General features: G+C 33.8%; 1 protein-coding gene across 3 annotated transcripts in view; it reads left to right on the top strand.

Annotated features, from left to right (window-relative positions):
* Positions 1–20989, top strand: part of LOC143181713 (neurotrimin) — a 242852-nt gene that overhangs the window by 196453 nt on the left and 25410 nt on the right. For all 3 annotated transcript variants that reach the window (XM_076382260.1, XM_076382261.1, XM_076382259.1), the window contains 3 exons: positions 3881–3984; positions 10043–10250; positions 12329–12484. In XM_076382260.1, the coding sequence (XP_076238375.1) occupies positions 3881–3984; positions 10043–10250; positions 12329–12484 (468 nt within the window). The remainder of the gene's footprint in view (positions 1–3880; positions 3985–10042; positions 10251–12328; positions 12485–20989) is intronic.

Here is a 20989-nt window from a genome sequence, read left to right as displayed (position 1 = left end):
TGAAAGGAGTTATTCACACGTATGCTCATTTCTCATACACATAGTTTGTAGGCTGATGCAGATTATATGTCACAGAAAATCGGAGATATAAATCCCCAGAATGCTATAAGTCACGTTCAGTACTTCTTCTAAATCACTAGATAAATCACTAAACAATACGCAACACATAGCAAAAAAAAAGATAATTTATCTACTTACGCTCTTAATTTCATAGTAGGCACACATGTCCACGCCTACTATGAACTTTTGGAAGTTTTAGAGACTGAAGAAAAGTAGTGTATGACTGAAGAAGGGGATATTAAAACTTTAGAATATAAAACTAGTGCTGTTAATTATTGGGAGAGCGGAAGAGGAAGCCACTTTCTATAGAATCTGTTAAACAGAAACGTCCAGAAGTCACATTTTTACAACAATTGTATAGGTGAGTGATAGACGGTGCACTGTTATGTTAAGGAACTTTTGTTTTATACCTATGCAAAGTTGCCTTATTTATATTAGATGGAAAAAATCAGTGAACAGAGGTGGGTCGCGACAAGAAAAATTGTTAAAAATTTCTGAAATTTCTATGTTTACAATAAGTTTGTGACAAGATGCTCATGCCATTATTCATGATTTGGATCTCCGACAGAAGGCTTTAGAAACTTATGAAGAGATATGTTTGGAAGATCTTAAAACATACCGATATTGGATCTGGAATTTTAAGAACGCTTATAGAATAACACAAAGAAAAATAAACAAATTTATTACTCGATCATACCGTACCGATACTGCACAGTTAAACGAAATTGCTTCGACTTCTGTTGATAATGTAAAAACTCGTATTAGAGACATCAGAAAGGATAGTACATTCAATGTTGATGAAAGTGGTTTTAATCTAGAGCTGCGTTTCGACCGTATTTCAGCTATACTAGGGACAAAAATGGCTGCAGCAGCTGTACAATCTATATCTGCTGGTACTCACAGCTATACTATATTGCCTATATAATATCAGCTTCTGGGAAACTATTTTCTCCACTATTTATTACTCTGAAGGAAGATGGAGGAAGGTAGTTTTGGTTCACATGTACAACAATCTTTGTTTAAACCCTGGAATGTTTATATAGTGGTATTCACATCTGGGAAGTTGACGAAAGAACTATTTAATTAACAGTTAGCAAGGATATACTTATCAAATGCGAGAACACGAAGCGTTTTGTTATTGCACTCGTCCCTGTTCATCCACATTGCAAAAGAATATATCACCGAATCTATATGTGGAGATATTCACGATACCGAAGCAAACTACTGGAATTATTCAATTTTTTGACACATATGGTTTCCGCATATGGAAGAATTTTATTCGAAAATTCTCTGATGTAGTTGTTTTATATAATTATGACGTTAACTTGCACATGCGAAAGTATGTTATCAAATTGCAAGCATTAATTCACAACCAGTTTTCATCCCCAAAGTATCATGATCTGTTTGCTTACGCGTGGTACAAAATATATTGATGAAAAACGAAATAAATTTGAAGATCTAGTGGATTTCACTTTTTTCAAGATTTCATACATCTGCCACGTTGTCTACATGCGGCAATTATGTTATCATACGATGTGCGTGGTGTAACAAATTTCTATGTTTTAAGCACTTTTTTGAAAAGTTTCATCATCATGAAGAATAAGTCATAATATTCATATTATAAGTATTTTCAAAAAGTATCCCATTAAAGCTAAATTGCCTACTGAACGCCTCTACTGTTATATGTAATATTATCTTATTAACAATTTCCTTCCTTTACTTTGTTTCTACTTTCTATAAATGCCTACTGTGTAATTCAGAGCACAAATATATAAATTAAATGTTACAGAGGTATTGATTCACATGCAGCTTACGTATAATACAAAGGTATTAAGAGATTCCTCGTAGTGAGCAACACAGCACATACAATAAAAGATGTATTTGTATTTACAAAATGGATTACACTGTTAAAAAGTCACTTGAACCACCAACTAACATTTCCTGTGGAAGAATGAATTCTAAAACAAATTATTACTAGTTTTGTTTACACCTTTTTTCTATTTATTTAAACAATTGAAAAACATTTTACCAGTCGATAGATCTAATAAAATAAAGCAACTTTTGTTGTAAACATTTTTGTCTATCTCTCACAGATTGCGAATTATAATATAAAATCGAAAAATAACTGAATCTCCAGGGGTTGATTTTATTTTATCGGAGTGAATTTCTGCAGGAAAAAAATTGCGTATTACATACCTGCATACGCTCTACATATCCCCAAAGTTTCACAATTTATTGAATTTTCGGGTGGAGGATTCCCTTAATAGTCAAACTGGTTGAAGTGATTTAAAAATCAATTTATTTATAACGCCTGGTTAATTAATGATCAATTCAGATTCAATTTTTTAAATTCAGGTTAAGTATTTCATTAAATATTCAGTGACAAATTACTTGCTGTGTATCTACCTACATATTTAGTAATAATTTTGGCAGTCGAAGACTGTTTCCCATTTACGACAGTGTTGTAATTAGAAAAATAAAACTTTTGTGCTTTGTTCTAATTTAATGACTACGGACTGCGTTGGTAATAGTTACACTGACAGTGTATCCCAGTTCATATTTTTATACGTTGAACTGAAGACGCGAAATCTAAATAGAAACTCGCTTCCCCTCTCTAAATATTATAACGTACACTATACTTTGGATACTTTGCATATTTTTGCACACTATTATGTGCATTCTATTCCTTTTTGCATAATTAAACTCCTCATAAATGCATAAGCACTGCAGTCTAGATATAATGCATTATAGTATACTATGCTGAGAGTTGGACTTAAAAATTGTGTGTTCGTAGTTGCGGGGTTCCGTTGCTAGAGCGCGCTGAGCTAGAAACGAAAAACGAAGAACGTGGTTATGTTCAGAAAGCGCGCAATCAACGTGACAAATGTGCACGTATTCTGGTTCCGCTTATTTAATACAAACAAGCTAAAAATAAACCGACAGTAATTCATACATAACATTGTAGAAGATAGAAAGGACTTTTTATCGTTGTTCTTCCATGTATAAATGCATGTTGTAATTACGTAACAGAAATGAGAAGTCTTTGCGCAGCGTTAAGCAAGAACAACGTCTTGTAGTAACCATGGTAACGAATGCTTTTATATCGTTCCATTTGTATAACTTTATGGCAGAATTCGAGGGGGTGATAATTGTCTTACATTAAATCTGGGGTTCATTCGGTTGGAAACACTGTTGTATATTTGAATAATAATTTACATTGTGGTTAAACATTCGTTGATATAATTGTTTAAAACCGTTGTTGTAAGATATAAAATATGTAGGTAGATAATGTAGATTGAGATATTGAAACATGTAGAGAGTGACATATAAATTTAATAATTGACTATACCCAAAGATTTTAAATTAATAATAAAGGGTGAGAAATAAATTTAATTATTGACTGTACCCAAAGATTTGAAGTTAATAATAAATCAGCAATCATAATTATTAAAGAAGCTTTTAATTTTGCATGATATATTAAAGCTCTGTTGATTTTAAATTTTTAAATATGTTATAAGGGTTTAAAACATATACTAATTCAAATTTCGTACAAACATTAAGAAATACTAATTAAACGTAGGGAAATTAATGAAATATAGAAACTGCGTAATTATAATTAGAGAAACAGGTGATCTTTTAAATTATAATGCCAATAGTTTGTAGAAATAACTGCAACAATAAGTAAATAATAGAAGCTAAATACTAAATTAAAATGAATTCGAGAAGTTTCTTTAGAAAAACTAATTTTTTAGTGGAATATGACGTTTTATTTTGAAATATAAGCATATTATTAACATTGTTTTTAAAATTTTTGTTGCAGGTTCCGATCTGCCCAGGTTCGCTGAGGAAATACAAAATGTGACCGCCAGCAGAGGACGGGATGCTTTGTTAGCTTGTATAGTCGACAATCTTCGAAATTATAAGGTAAGAAGATATTCTCTATTTTCTAATATTAAGAACTTTAAATTGAGGTTAGTCAAAAAATTTCGACAATTTTTTAAATAAAAAGTTAATGACCGTAATTGAATTATTAACTTTATTAACAATTTTATTTTCAAGACATATAATTTATATAACTTGTTTATAAAAAGTCGAAGCAAAATAATTTCATCGTCTTACATAAAATCAATTACTAGAAAAATGATTCCATTTTTATAATCATAAATGAAATCAATAAGAACTTCCAATGAAGCTAGGTATAGCTAAAAAAAATTCAAGAAATATAATTAAAACTAAAATCATGATTCTTTTACTTGTCCTAATACAAGTTCCAACAAACCTAATACAACAAAGTTTTAAGCAAAAATGTTTGGAATGAAAATAAAAGCTGCAAGCTTTATCCTCCACATTATACTCTGATTTCATTTTCCCTATTTCACTTGAAAACGCGCGCAAAACACAAAAACTAGGTGTCCAAAATTCCAACGAGTGTGCTCCCATACTGTACCATGGATTTACGAACACCCTATATAAACTTCAGAGTTGTCCTCCCACTCGTGTCCAACGCAGGGGAAAACGTAAAACAAACGCAAGATCAGAGTCAAAACATGACCAGTATTTCCCCATTTAAAAATTTCTGCAAGCTCAGCCCCGGCACCAAACGATCCCGAACAAATAAGCATCTAGAGGTGCTTCGTCATTAAGCAAAGCTTTTTTGCACGCTGTCCGTGTTCGCGAATTTAACGTGAGGTAACGTAGCCGGGTAATTCTGGCCGTGACTCGCAACAACGTCAAATTCAGCCGGCTACGTCGTTCGTTACGCCGATGGGAATACATCACCGGTCGTGTCACGTTGAATTATTAAAATAATTTATACCGCGACGGCGACGGTTTATGCAGTACTCCTGCGCCAGATAGAGAGGCACAATCTCTCGTGTTACCATTCGGGAGCCTGATACTGTCCAGACATGGGCGGTGGGGTAAGAAATATAGTCCAGTCGGGAGACGTTCCTCGAGACGGCGCGGCGCCGCGCTCCCATTAGGAAATAAGATGGCAGAAGAATTTTGGGAATTTTAGTTTTAAACTGCAACAAACAGGGATTATGAGGAGAGAGCGTAACAATCGGATTGATGAGGCTGTAGTGTTTTACACGACTCGTCAAGCTGGATTGTTGGTAGCCTATTTTTGGGGCATATGAGAGTAGCTTACGAGGTACTAAGAATTAAAGTCGCTCTGTGAATTATATTGTCGATTTGAGTGGTTTTAAGATTGTGTGACTTGAAGATTTGATTTGAGGATTTGAAAATTTGAATTCTTGGAACGTTGAATTTCTGAAAAGTGAAATTTGAAACATTTATAACCTTAAAAATTTCAGCTTCTGAAAGTTTGGATATCCGAAGGTCCTAATATTTATGAATTTGAGTGTTTCAAATGCTACATACACAATAATTCATGTAGGTATTTAAAAATTTGAATTTATGATAATTTAGATATCGAAAAGTCTGAGTTTCTGAGAGTCATTGACATTTTTATTTATTTAGGATTTATAGAGAATTATATTTGATACATCTTATCATTCAATAATTAGAAGTAAAAATAATTTAAAATAAAAGCAATGTTTTATTAGAATCTTTCATGAATAGCAGTCGACAAATACAAGATATGAAATTATAAGAAATATGTGCATCTCAAAACATTGCAAATTTGAAAGATATAATAGTGTTTTTAATAACAAGTACAAATTGGAACGTGGTAGCAGTGGTTATTACGTCAATAAAAATTTATTTCTTGCTTGTTTTGAAACTAATTAAAGTCACCTATTCTTTAGCGAAATTATTTGTAATGCACGAAAACTGCGAACAACAATAAAAGAAAAATATGAAGAGATGATATTACATCCCATTGATTCTCTTCATGAATATTTTAAAGCCTTTGTAATATCACGAGTTGGAATTCATACTATTGATAAAGAAAGAAAGCTGGCATATTGATGGAAGTTGATGAAGCGTATATGTAATTGCACAGTGTAGCTGAATATGTTTGTTCACAGCTTTCGTTTTGATGAAATCCATTTTTTTTTATTATCGTACCGGATATGCTTCTCACTAATTTAAACAATAAATTATTTATCGAAGACACTTTTTTAAACTCTATTTATAAAGTTTTGTTTCATACAAGTGTTTGATTTCATTATAGTAAAATGTTTCTTTTATTAACTCTTATTCTTAACAATGAATATTTCTTTACAAGAAAAATTTAAGTTTTAAAATTTGAAAATCCTTAAGTCACTAATCTTTCAAACATTCAAATTTCCAAATAAAATATCCAAATTTTTAGAATTTAAAATTGTTCAGTCTTTCCATTTTCAAATATTCAAATATTCCAATATTTAAATGTTTTAGTATCCGAATATCCAAATATTCAAGTATTTAAATTTTCGAAATTTCAAAGTTTTTCAATTTTCGAATATTCCAATATTCAAATATTTTTCCACGCAAGCATCCAAATTCAAGAATTGTCAAATCTGCAAGCATTCAAATACTTCAAGTAAATTATTAGCTACATGTTCCTAAAATAAAACATCGTCGTATTCGGTAAGTGAAATTCTAAACTAATTCCTGACAAAGATTCACTCAAAACCGGGTGGTAACTTGGGAAACTCTTCTCATTAGTATCAGCAGATATAATCTCTTTATTCGGGTCAACAAACTAACTCAATCATGCCATATATGCACGAATCATCAGACCCCAGCAAATCGCAACCCTGCACATGCACTTTTCCCGCCAACAAATTTTCGATGCGCCACTGATCGCAATTCCCATCGTAGACCTCAAACACAGTACCAACCGCGCGTTCTCACGAACCAGATCCAGGAGCCACGACCAAACAAATGAAAAATATAGCTCAATACAATGCAACAAGCGCAAAATTTTATTCAGTAGTCCTCCAATGACTCTCCACGTCTCTCTCTCTCTCTCTCTGGCTTCCACAGCGGAATGAAAAACAAAGGAAATATTCATGACCAAGGTCTGTTATCAGAGCAGCTTGGTCTATTAACTACATAAAAGGGAGATCTTTCCATCTACTGAATAAACGCTTACATTTTGTTGTCGTCCCGAATCGATCCCCACAGTGCTCCTAGCATATTAAGAAGCTGTATCGTACCTTACCCGAGGATCTCGCTGTTTCGTGCAGCCGCGTAGGTTCTCCTTTACGTCGATACAAGGCTGAGAGGACGAGGGGGTTCGTAAGCCTTCTTATACTTATCCCTCTATTCTCAGTATCCTGTGAAGGTTTCGAAGATCCTCAGAGGATAGGAATACAAGCCAGTCAGTGTATTGGATTAAGCGGCCGATAAGAAGGGAGGCTTGTTGTGTATGGTGCCCAAAGCCTCCAGAAGGAAAACAGCGTGAATAGAATGCGCCGAAAATGTGCATATGAACGATTCCCTGAGGGAAACGATGCTTCAGGTGTCTGGTGATTTATAGCTCTTACTTCTTGTGATCACAGTATGGTCAAAATGGCAATTACTGTGTGGAGACCGATTACTGTGTCCTCCTGCCACCATTTTATTTTTACATCTAACACAAGGTGGCATGAACCATTAAGTTACGTATTTGAATTGAAAACATATTTACATTTTTAACACACTGAAAAGACAATAACTGTACAATAATATTTAATAAAATTGTAGTATACAAAAACATATTTTTACAGCACGCAGTAACTGGCTCACGAACTTCTTTTTGTATTTTATTGTAATTTTTTTATTTATTCTATGTGTTTTGTATATATGTATTTAATTTTATTTATGTATTGTATTATTTAGGATTTCTCAAATATTTTAGTTACGAAAACATTCCTATTAGTAGAAAAAATATTGAAATTCAATTTAAACGCGTTGAGAAGTACGAAAAAATAGAGTAATACCGTTCAATTTAACTAAAACTGGGAAATTAACCTCAATAGACACAATAATTGGTTCATTGACTCTATCTGTTGATGGCCACTAGGAAAATTTGATGTCAACTTTTTCAACGCGAGCCAAACGGTCCCCACCATCAGCTATTTACATATTGCATAAGCTTTGCCATGCTAAATCAATCGAAATTCGTATGAAAAGTTTATTAGAATTTCCAATGGCTGAAGAAATAATATATTTAAGCAGAATATACCAGCGCGAGATATTGAATGCTGTTTGTGAGCCGCTAGTTTGTCAGACGGACGCAAACACACACGATGGACTTAATGTAGACTAGGCAAGCAGGAGATTAAACAGTATTGACATATGTCGGGACAAAGTATCTTCCAGTGACTTCATAAGGTAGAAAAGTGGTGGTATTTTATGATATTTTTGATTCCATTGCCTGTGGTACCCTCATCTTTCTATTCTCTGACGTCATTGGAAGACATTTTGTTCCCACCAGGGATGCCAGAAACAGTAGAATTTTCTGACGTTATTAGAATGGGAATAGTAGTGGGGGAACGTGAGGACCCAATACAATCGAACGACGTCATCCCCCCACTCCTACTCCTACTACAGTAATGTCAGAAAGATTTGCTAGCCTGGCACCTCTGACTTGGACTACGTTTGGCCCCCATATCGTCATTGACCAACTCTGCAGTAGAACATCAATTAAGTAAACCTTAAATATTCAAAATTTCTTACTAATTAGACTGGATTTTTATGCATTTATGAAAATTTGGAATATGTAAAAAGTTACAGAAGGCATATAATATTCAAAAACATAGAAAATGTGAAATACAAAGTGCAAAATATAGTATTTAAAAAATGGAGCAAAGTTAGAGAAGTAGAACCTAAGCAAATTCTTTTCTTGCTTCGTTCATGCATCATATAAGCAAATTTAAATTCTCTTTCTCTAACTTTATTTGTAAAGATATGAAACTGTAAAAATTCGCAGTCTATTTATTAGTTATTCAGAATTGGGCATAATGGATGTAATAACAATAAGTGTACATTAGAACAACAATTAAGATTTAAACATTGAAGTAATAGTAGTCTGCTGAAGAAAATAAAGCTAGCTATCAAAAGGATGATTCAGGTTTAAATCTCGTGGTACTTTGAATAATCGAGGTCCTACTGGGGTATTAAAAGGGATAGGGAGAGGAAGATTTTGAGCAAGTTAAATTGACGATAGGAAGTTACGCTGTAAACCAAGCCATGTACAAGTCTTTTCTTCTTGGCTTTATTCAGGTCGGGTAAAAGGAAGAACTGGTGTGTTGAACGCTGTTTTTAATAACGTTAGGTATGATCGTTAAAGGAAATACGAGCAACCACCCTGCTCGGGTGGGAGATTTTGTTAACTTTTTTTCTCGTCTTGCTGCAATCTCTTTGTTGCAAGAAATACTGTTTTTCTACGTTGAGATTGTAGGGGAATATGAAGTTCATGATACAATAAGGTAAAATGTATTAACGTCTTGTTATGAGTAATACATGTAGGGAAGAAAGTATTTAGGTGAAAGAAACTGGACTGAAAGAAAGTGGAAGAACATTGCAAGATCAAAAACCAAATTTTGAGATATTTGACCCCAATATATAGTTCTGTATATTTAATTTACATATTTAAATATCAGAGCCACAGTGTATTAAGCTACCCAGAAAAACAGTGGACTTAGATACTTTGATTCTGCAGTCCAGATATAGTTTTGAGAATGTTTAAACATGGTCAATTTTAGACTTGTACTATTCTTCAACTGTTATTCAACTTAAGCCCTTGATATGATTGTCACAAGTTCATATTAATATGTTTTATTCAACTACATTAGGGGTACAGTCTAGGGTCTGTGACCCTAAAGTCAAATTAGGCTTTTTCTAACAACATATAAGTATTGATTAAAGATTCTTTGTAACCAGTTTCTATTTTTGTGTTGAATTCACCCTGAAATTGGTCATCAAAGATTAATTAGTTCCACACCATGATAAAAGTTTGAACATAGGTGCTTCTCCATAAACAGGAGCATCCTGTAACTAACAAGAGAAGCTCGCTTGATCCTACAGCGTCTCTGCACGTTTGTTTTAGGTGGCATGGGTGCGCGTCGATACACAAACCATCCTGACGATCCACCATAATGTCATCACACAGAATCCACGGATCTCGTTGTCGTACAATGACCATCGTACGTGGTACCTGCACATACAGAGAGTTCAAGAGGTGGATCGTGGATGGTACATGTGTCAGGTGAATACCGATCCGATGAGGAGCCGACAGGGTTACCTGCAGGTCGTAGGTAAGCAACAGAATGAATATTGCATTTTCCTTTTACATGTACCGTGAGCATGAAGAGGTCGTAGCGGCCATGTCCCAAATTTCTTTTACCCTTTTGTCGGTGAGCCTTAAGCGAAAATAGACACGTGTCCTTCCTATGAGTTTGGAACATGTAAACCTGGAGCTAAATTTGCTAAGCTGATACGCTCCAGAATATTCTTGGAGAATTTTGTGGTTTGTAGTTCACGTGGCTTGATTTGTTTGAACTGTCGAACTTTTCACTTTACTTTTTAGCCTTTGACTTGGCAGTATCCACAGTCACGGTTAAGCGAAAGCTTGAACTTGATATTTTGTTAGGTTTGTGCAAATTGATTGTCTTTTGCTTGCCTGGGCAATATTCCAAGGCTCTCTTGACAAAGTATATTTGCTAGAACCTATGATACATTGTATTACCAGTGTGTTCAATAAAATTATACTTCTTAATTAGTTTCACGTATATTTAATATGTTTTGTTTTGCTAATCAAAATTATGAAAAATTAATACATGTTTTAAATGGTGCATATTTTTTCAAAAACTAAATTTTCTCTTCACAATAAACGTCTCAAATATTCTAATATATGTGAATAAATTTTCCATGTACATCGCCTTGTAAAAAGAAATGGTCTGAAAGTTGCAAGCCAGTCCTCCTGATATTTCTTTGTCACGGAAAGTCGTGGCATTAATTTCCCATGAATTGTTGCCATTACTTTTGGTCGAGGTTGTTATAGACACGACATTCAATTAACCGCAGATTTAAGCCTTCCCCGTTTAGTTAAGCAAATTCTCGCCGAGGACAGTTTATCGATAATGCCTTCTATCTAAATAACGACTCGATGACGCGGAATCTAATTAATCCTGTGACGTGAACTCCGAAGCTCGGAAATAATTATTTTATAAAACGCTGCAGGAGTTCGAGTAAGTGACACGCATGAATATTGATGTAAACTGACAGCGAAGCGGGTGCTTAAGCAATATAATACATTTATAAGCTGATAAAGCTTTCGTGCGAGGAGTCATGCGAATGTAAAAATTTCAATGTGAAATTTTATTTCTGTACTTGAAGAACCACAAATAATGAAATTAGAGGGATAAATATTGACAATTATTATTCGATAATCTTTGTTATTTAAATCAGCAGGAGAATTCTTTCAATAGAAGAAGTATTACAAATAGTTTGAAGCAATGAGTTAATAAAAGTGAGGATACAGAAGTTTTTATATATTAATTACAATAAATTACATTCTGCTTTTTGAAATCAGTAGAAGCTTTTTTTTCAATGTGAGGAAGTTTTAAATAAATATTCAACAGGATATAAAGTAATAGTTTTCGTAATCCTATTACTATTAAAAATAGGTTTGATAATACAAATAGGGAAACTGATCAATTTCAAAAATAAAAAATGGAAAAAATTGACATTTGAAATTATGGAATTGAAAAAGTTATAAAATGTGGTATTATACTAATTGTATCAACGTAAAATTGAAGAAAGCATAGGAAGTCAATTTCATTAATTTGGCTTTTGAGTCTCAATTACAGAACAATTTTCAAATTTTCAAGGTTTAAAACTTTCAGAAATGTAAAAGTCTCAAATATTAAAATTTTCAAATTGTAGTATGTTTAAGTTTTCCAAATTTAAAACATTCAAATATTTAAATTTTCAAATTTCTGAATTTTTGAAAATCTAAATTTACAAAATTGAAATTTTTGCGTTGAATATTATAACTTTTCTTAGATCTGTTACTAATATAAAAGAAATGTGTTACAAGCGAGTCATATAGAAAATTGATAGCGAATGAAAGAAATGTTACACAGGAAATTAACAATAAACTGTTCTGAATAATAACAAATCGATTGCTTGTTAAAGAACCTCAAAACATGTTTCTATGAATCTAATATAATTACTCTCTTCTTAGACTAGATATTAAAAAATGTTTTTTATCAAAAATCATCGCAAAATGTCGATCTAGTCGCAATATAATTATTAACCAAGAACATTATCACTCTATGAAACAAAGAAACGTGGCGATCTATCCAATTTTCGAATTTCTTTGTTCCCTCAGTGCCGCCCTCCATTATCTCGAAGGAAACCAGTACAGACATGGTCGTCCGCGAGGGTTCGAACGTGACGCTGACGTGCAAAGCTTCAGGATATCCGGAACCTTACGTCATGTGGCGCCGAGAGGATGGAAAAAACATAAACTATAATGGCGAGAGCGGTGAGTTTTCATAAAACAAATATTCAGTAAATTTCTTGCCAATTGCACACATTAACGTTTGGCTCGACAGTTGATCAACAAATTCAAGTAACAACGTTAATTTTTATGATAATTATTTATGAAGGTATCTTAAATGTCTTGTGTTCTTGAAAATTGTGAATGTTTTCTATTTTTTAATTAGATCTAGAAAAATACGAATCGATGTTTCATTTTTATTATATCTATCTTAACTTACTTTTCTTTTCTTTATAGAAAGAGAATCTATAGAAGTATTATACATATATTAGTATTTTAAGAAATTACTTTTTGAGAAACAATAACATAATGTAGTTTGATAATGTGATTAAAAATACAGGACAATATGCCTATGTTTTTAGATTGATAATTGTCATATAGCAAGTTTTAAAAGTTTGAAAATTTCTCTTTAGACACTAGTTTAAATTAAAATATTTGTCTGTTATCTTATTTAGTTATCAATATTAACATAATTTTATTTTGATCAATATTTTCCTACATTTATGGACCTCGAGACTATTTGGATGTATCTACTTTTTTAAATATCATACCTTGTCCAACTTTTTAAAAATTGTGTGAAGTGTCAACACTCGATATAACATTCGATTGCTTGTTCTCATGTTAAAGCAATCGTCTATAAATTATCATTCCCGATTGAAGTGAAGAACATGTTCCACGTTTCACGCTTTGGGAATTTCGGTCAGGGTACGTTTGCGCTTCAGACAGCAATTGAAATTTGTGCTACGTTGGGCAAACAGGCTGCTATCCCGGAACATCACTAACTAAATTAGATTCAGGAATTGCGATTCGGAGATCTGCCGTTAATATATCAATAAGGAATATCAATTGAATTTCGATAGCGAAACACGATAGCTGTCCTCATTAGAGAATCAACAAATGCTTCCCAATTACCGTGAGTTATGCGACTCTGAAATTAAAAATCAACAATCGCTTCAAAAAGGAACACAAGAGTGAGGAAATGAATTATTTTATAATATTAACTGTCACGAACTTCTAATTATTGTTGTCTATTTAAAATAATGGCAAGTATAGCCATTACATAATTCATAAATATAAAGCTTCATCGAAAAACGAATATCTGTACCCAGGAAAGATTACAAATTTTCAGAAAGGTAGTCAATAGATCCAAAAAGTAAGACAAAAGTGATGAAAACAGTTATTTTCGAATATTAACTTTCACGAACTTCTAATATTGTTGTCTATTTAAAATAATGGCAAGTATAACCATTACATAATTCATAAATATAAAGCTTCATCGAAAAACGAATATCTGTACCCAGGAAAGATTACAAATTTTCAGAAAGGTAGTCAATAGATCCAAAAAGTAAGACAAAAGTGATGAAAACAGTTATTTTCGAATATTAACTTTCACGAACTTCTAATATTGTTGTCTATTTAAAATAATGGCAAGTATAACCATTACATAATTCATAAATATAAAACTTCATCGAAAGCAAATATCTGCACCCAGGAAAGATTACAAATTTTTAGAAAGGTAGTCAATAGAACCAAAAAGTAAGACAAAAGTGATGAAAATAGTTATTTTCGAATATTAACTTTCACGAATTTCTAATATTGTTGTCTATTCAAAATAATTGCAAGTATAACTATTATATAATTCGTAAATATAGAACTTTATCGAAAAACGAATATCTGCACCCAGGAAAGATTGCAAATTTGAAGAAAGTCAGTTGAAATTTCTTTCCAAATTCGAAACAGAAATTTAATATTTCAGAGCCCGATTTCTCTTCCGATTCAATTACAATTTCAATCCATTGTAGAACACTTTTCCGCGCCGTGCCTCCTTTATACCTGGTTCCAGAGAATCGATACATATCGACGCGATAGGAGGAAGCTTACACGGAAGTATTCTTCGTAGGGCAAACATTTCATCACCATCGCGAATAATCGATCTTCTCTGGGGCTACGTCTTGTCGTGGCGCGGTTCTAAAAATAGGAGTTCAGTTAAGGACGCGACCCTCCCCGAGGAGGTTGTCTCGATCGATGCTAATTACTTTCTTAATTACTAATTATGGGGAGGGTGAGAAGTGCGACACCAGTCTCTCATCTTCCCTCTCGGGCGCACACGTCTACACACAGAGAGGCACATTAACGGGCGAAGATGTACAGGGAAGCGGGACGTCAGACAGTCTGTCGGTTTCAAAGGATTTTCTCAATATCGGATAAAGGCCGGATTTAATTTCTGCTCTAATTTAAATTTTCATTGCCCTCGAGGCATACTCGGGCTCAGACGCTCTGAGCGAGCTTTCGAACCTCGCGTCTCGTCCTAACTCCGCCGTATAAACTGTCACTGATAAATATGTATGCATCGAATCGTTTCGTTGGAGAAAAATACTCTGTTACATTATAATATATTATCGCCTGGCCGTGGTGATTTAAACGGTTGTAAGGGGTGATTATTAGTGGAGAGAGACCACGGAACTTTCTTTTTTAGAAAAGTGTCTCATTTTGTATTCTGTTTTCCTGTTCCTTTAATGGAAGGTGGTTCCATTTTATTGTGGTGGAGAGAAGAAGAAACTGCTAGAAGTGGTATACTTAAGTATTGGATATGTACTTTTTGGAAATGGAAATAGGAATACGTATTTTAAAGTAATTTTGTTAAAACTATCAAATTTTCGAAAACTTGTAAACTCTATATAAGAAAATAAAAATTTTGAAAATGTTCGGTTTAAGAAAAAGTTTGGTTTTAAATAGGACGTCAGGTAAGCTTGTATTATGAAGCAGATGGAACTTTAAAATTTCTCAGATTTCCTTTTCCTGTTTTAGTACTTCAGTGAAAGCCCTGTGTCTCCTTAGAATATTTTGTACAACTTAGAATACTATATAATTAAGACAGAATATTTTAGTAGAATATTTTTATTATCCAAAGAATATTTTATTATTCCTATTTCATAAACTCAGATATTTATAATGTTATTTATTCTATCTAAATAGCTTCTTTAAACTACCTAACCTCTCTAATCTCTCTAAAATAGTAATAAGTTCTATCAGGTTAAATTAAAGTAAAAGTATCTTGAAACATCACGATAGAGAATTGAAAGTGCCAATACCTTAATTTGAAGCCGAAATAAGACACTTTGAACATTTTTAAAGTCGTACTTACTTAAAATTTCTCAGTAAAACAATCTAAGTCTTACAAAATATTCTAAGAACAGATAGGACTTATACTGAGGTGCTAGAACAGGAAGAGGAGTTCTGGAAAATTTTTAAACCCTATTTTAATTCTATACAATACATAGGATAAAAAATCAACAACTTTGCTGAGTTTCACATAGTCTATCTCAGACGAGAGATAACATATGAAATTGAAATTAAGACGAATATATTATTAGGTACATCTTATCACCATATTCCAAGTTCTGTACATTCATGTATAATTTCTCAAAGTTGTATACATAACCTTATCTCTATAGAATCTATAATCTGATATATACATTAGTGTGTTAATTTATCCATAAAAAATATGTATATCATACACATTTTTATTTTTAAGAATATAATGCTTTTTCAAAACCAAGGTTTTTTGAACATAAAAGATATGTACATATCTACAATTCATTAAACATAAGCAGGAATGAGTGAAAGCACTAACAAAATTTGCGCAGCTAGTCGGGTCATGAGGGACTAATTAGGAGGTGGTGTCATTTGATGAGCTAATATCGAGGGTATCCATGGACGCATCAGTTATCATGTCAGGGACGTGTCATTCGATGGAAGCGTCAGATTATCGGTGTAATTGGACGAAATATTACGTCAGTGAATATGGCACGCATTCGTACAGCTCGCATCACTGGCTGAGGTGTTGCTCTCTGGGGCTCAGGGGATAGTCTAACGCCATCACTCCCCGTCTGCTAGCCTCTAGACACCCTTCGTTCACGACCAAAGTCTAGTATGCTTTCAGTTTCCCCTCTGCTCCCCTGATCGTCACTTACTCCAGCTACGGTTAGTGGACTGCTCGACCACTCGGGAAAAGGCAGCCGAGCTTTGCTAGCAAGGGGAGACTACGATCGGTTCTTGGATGGAATAGTAAAGCATACCACCGCCGATACATCATGAAATTACTGTTGGATTTTCCTATGTGTTTAAGTTCTTGAGAATCTATCAAATATTAAGAAATGATGGTTCAGGAATATATGAGCTTTTGATAGTTGCTAGATTGAAGGATTGCTGGTTTGAGCAAATTCTTACGGAGCTACCAGTGGTTCTCAATGGGTGCCTCAGTTTCCGATTTGTGTACGCCAAGAAACGAAACAAGATTAACACACTTTTTTATTGAAAGATTGGGTGTAATAAACAGCTTGAAAATAGTAGTGGGGGCAGTGGTTTTCCGTTTTAATAATCTAACAATAAATTATTGGATACAGTTACTAATAGAAATTTAGAAAGATTATCGTGAGTTACTCTTAGCTATCATTTTAGTGATTTTTAGGTTATGCACATTCTTATTTGATTTAATCTTTCTACAATTAGTCTCTCAGAAGTTGCTGCCTCCATATCATCATATTTTAGGGTCCTAAGAAATTTGGTAAAGTTTGGTAAAATTATGGTACTTTTTTTCTGTTTCTCCTGATAATTTTTTACTCCCAATTTATATCTTTACTTAACCCCTTCTAATTAAATCTCTCCACTTACTAACAGTTCCGATACACCAAACTTTTCAAAGTCTAATTATTTACATAAATGTAACATAAGTTACAATTCTGGAGGGAAAAATGAAGAACATTTCCGGAATTCAAAAATATAAGACAAATTCGTGATATTGAGGTGATCTGAAACTTTTCTGTAATATCGTACGTGTCTACATGCAGGAACTCCTTTAACGCTATTCCCTTGCTTCCACCGTTCGCCAGAAAACGAATACTCGAGAGAATTGAAAAAGCAAATCGAATTTTGTAAAACTCTCGCATGTCTTGGAAGTGTTTTTAAAGAATGCGATCGAGACACCTGTAGACAAGAAATAGCTTAGCTTTCAGCTCTGGATTAGAACTCTCTTCGATTAAAAAATCGATGCAAATCGAAAAACCATAACACGCAAATTAGAAACAGCTGTATTCATTTTGAAGACTTACATTTGAGATTTCAATAATATAAATAATTTTTAATTTTGGTCATCTGTAGAAATATCTACAGTAAGCAATCGAATTAATTTTCAAAGATACAAAGTATTAAAACTTTAAAATTTCTCAATTTTCGAATTTTTGAAGCCTTTTCAAATCGAAAAACAAATGTAAAAGAATTTTGAAAATTAGTCTACATTTAGGAATTTTCTTTAGAAGACTCGTTACTAAGCACTATACACATCATTGACTTCATTATACCGTAGAATTTGATTTGAGAATTTCTCACAAATGGGTACGTTATCTGTAGTGGGTGATCAAATTATTATATAATAATACTCTTAATAACAAAAACAATTTCATTTGAAGTATATTTTCAATTCCATTCTTATTTAAATTTCAAATAACCAATAATTCAAAGTAATCACAACAATTTTATAAGCTACTATGGAGAAAAGATTAGAACGAAGGTTTCATTTACTCATAACTCATACATAAAAAGATTTTACTGTTAAAACATACTGTACAGCTAACATATTTTCTTAAGTAACATTATACATATTATTGCCCTCAAAAAATTTGGCCAAGATAACCATTCCTTTTTACTCGCTCTTTTAATACACGAAGTAACGAAGATCTTCTTACATATAATATAAACAAAAAGCTCCTCCAAAACTACAATTTCCAATATCACATTTTCAGAAAACAGAGATCCATGCAGAAAACATACACTCAGCAAGTTCTCCTTCATTTTTTCTACACGGAATCACTTGTTCTTGCGTGCGCCATAGCAGTTGCCAGACGAGGCGACCAGAGAATCAGAACCTACGAGCGAACGCTTGTCCCGGAAGGAAAAATGAAAGGACGAGAAAGGCCCTGTCGCGGATATCGATATAGATGGCACGGAAAAATCGAATCTACGTTGTACTCGCTTTACGCGAAACCCCAGCATCAAACGACCAGGGAAACTGGCGTCCAAACTGCACCACGTCGATCCTCATAGCGTAGCGAGACGAGCTTATCTTGTTGCCGTTTGAGGTTCCTTTGTACTTTCGAAGGCACAGACGAAGTCGGTGTTCCACACGAGATCAATATTGTCTGGCAAATTTCGCATCTAAAGGCGGAAGAGAATAGATTCCAACTTCTCTCGGTGCCTTTCTCTCGTTCTCCTTTTGCCTGCGCGCACGCCAGGTTCTGATCTTTATTCCCCTTGTAATTCGTTGCGCCACGAGCTATAGGGAATTTTTATTTTCGACCCCATAATCGTTCTACCGTGCGAGATACAACAATGTTCGACGGGAACGTACAAGTTCGTTCGAACTGTGGTTGCTATAAACGGGATGAAGTAGTTATAAGGATGGGTGGAGTTGCTCGAGATACCAGTATCTTGTTTTATGAGCTTTTGGCGTTTTACGTCGAAGAAGGGTGCAAAAATATTGATTCCCTTTTGAATTAAAATTTTAATCAAGTCTTGTTAAATGTGACGGGGTTAGAGATACTTTTTTTTGTAGTCAAGTTTTAATTTATTGTTGTTTAGCGTACCCTTCATGTGGTTTGAAATAGTCAAATAATAATGAAAAATAATCAAATAATATTTAGGTCTATTTTGTTTAGTATTCATACTATATACACTCTTACCTTTGAACAAAATGTTCAGATAACTTTTTTGGTAATATACTATATCTAGATTGTTCCTTAATACCTCACAGCTAGTGATAAAACAAAGAACTGATTTTAAAAATACAGTAGAAATATTTTTTAAATATTTGAGGGTGTTTATTCATATGCTGGTTGATCAAAAGCAAATGTTCAAAATTGTAGGGATGGTTGTAGGAGCCAAATTAAGATGGAACTTAAGATTGACAAAATTGTTCGTTTCCGAGTTATTAAGTGTTGGATAAACGTGTTAAGTGGGTCTAACATTGGGTCTGTTCGCTGCACGTGACCTGGCTGACGCTAATAGTATAGGATTTTGTGGTACAAAACGAATAGTGTCAACAGCAGTATAGGCCCCGCCCATCAGGCCCATTTGTTGCGTACCTTTATCAATTATTATCTCGATAATGAGTGCTCAAATGCAATTTTGTCACTCTTTATTTCTGTCTTATTTTGATGTGTAGAATCACATTCTAATATTTGGGACACCTGCAAATGTACATTCTGGGATAATAAAACAGCAAGTGAACAGAAATAACTAAAATACAACTATATAAATATCTTTCCTACAAAGATTGTTTTCAACAATAGGAACTTTTACTTTTTGCTGAATATGTAAATCAAATGTTAAAGTACTATAAACCTCATCATCACATTGCAGACACATCCTAACAATATCAAACGAATAGCAATTTTTCATCACTTAACAAATTTCATGTTCAGCTTCTTCTACCTAACAAATGTACATAAAGCAACTATTCTTTATCAAAAGTGACAGTTTTCTAACTCAATTTAAGACTCCATAATTTCTTTCTGTTAAGTGCCACAAACCAAAGCAATCAAAAGTGTGATTGTTCCAGAAACAAGCGCTAATACTAATAAGTCCGAAATTATAAAATACTGCACGAAAGGATCCCATCAATCACCCGATAAATATTCTCCTAAATATGAAGCACGCAACAAATTTTTCCAACTTAAACTATTAAATCGTAATAAATACGTATCTTACAGTAAAGAGCTAGCCTCTCCAACGAATAGAGTCGTTGGAACAGTTACGAGCAACCAGTTCCATCTGTCCATTAAAACACACGCGGGGGCATTAGCTGCAATGATCGTAGCTCGAGAATTTCGCTGGAGAATGAATGTAGCCGGGTTATCTGGCGGTAATAACGCGAAAAAGGGCACTTAAGGATACCAGGGGAAAGGGAATGGGATGAAATATCGACATCCAGGTTGGCGCTTATGGGGCGGAATACATCACGTACTAATTCCCAAATAGGTGGTCGACTCGGGCCCCTTCGTCTTCGAGTAAGCTGTCTGCTTATTTTTACAATGTTAAGGAGCACGCAGAAACGTTATGCAAAGTACGGAGCCTCGCGAATCGACGTGAATAGCCGCTAATTTATTCCGCAGTTCTTTTCACGTGTACACCCTCCACCTTATCGTGGCGCTTAACATTTAAACGGGCTAATGGACTTTGAAAGACACTGCGTTATCGTCTTGGCTTGCATCACGGTATTATGAAAGCAGCGAGACAGTTTTTGCCGCGGCAAGTTGAAACGAACCTTATTCAAGACTAATGTAACTGGGCATTCTCAATGGGGATGAAACTTTGAGAAAACCTTTTGCAAACTGGAAACATCGTTACGTTTAAATATTCATCAAATGTAAAAGTGCTAAGCGGAACATTCATAGTTGACTCTGGGAGCGCTACGGCTGCAGGAGAACTTCGATA

Source organism: Calliopsis andreniformis, chromosome 7, assembly GCF_051401765.1.
Source record: "Calliopsis andreniformis isolate RMS-2024a chromosome 7, iyCalAndr_principal, whole genome shotgun sequence".
Taxonomy (NCBI): Eukaryota; Metazoa; Arthropoda; class Insecta; order Hymenoptera; family Andrenidae; genus Calliopsis; species Calliopsis andreniformis.
This window is presented reverse-complemented; position numbering and strand designations above follow the sequence as displayed.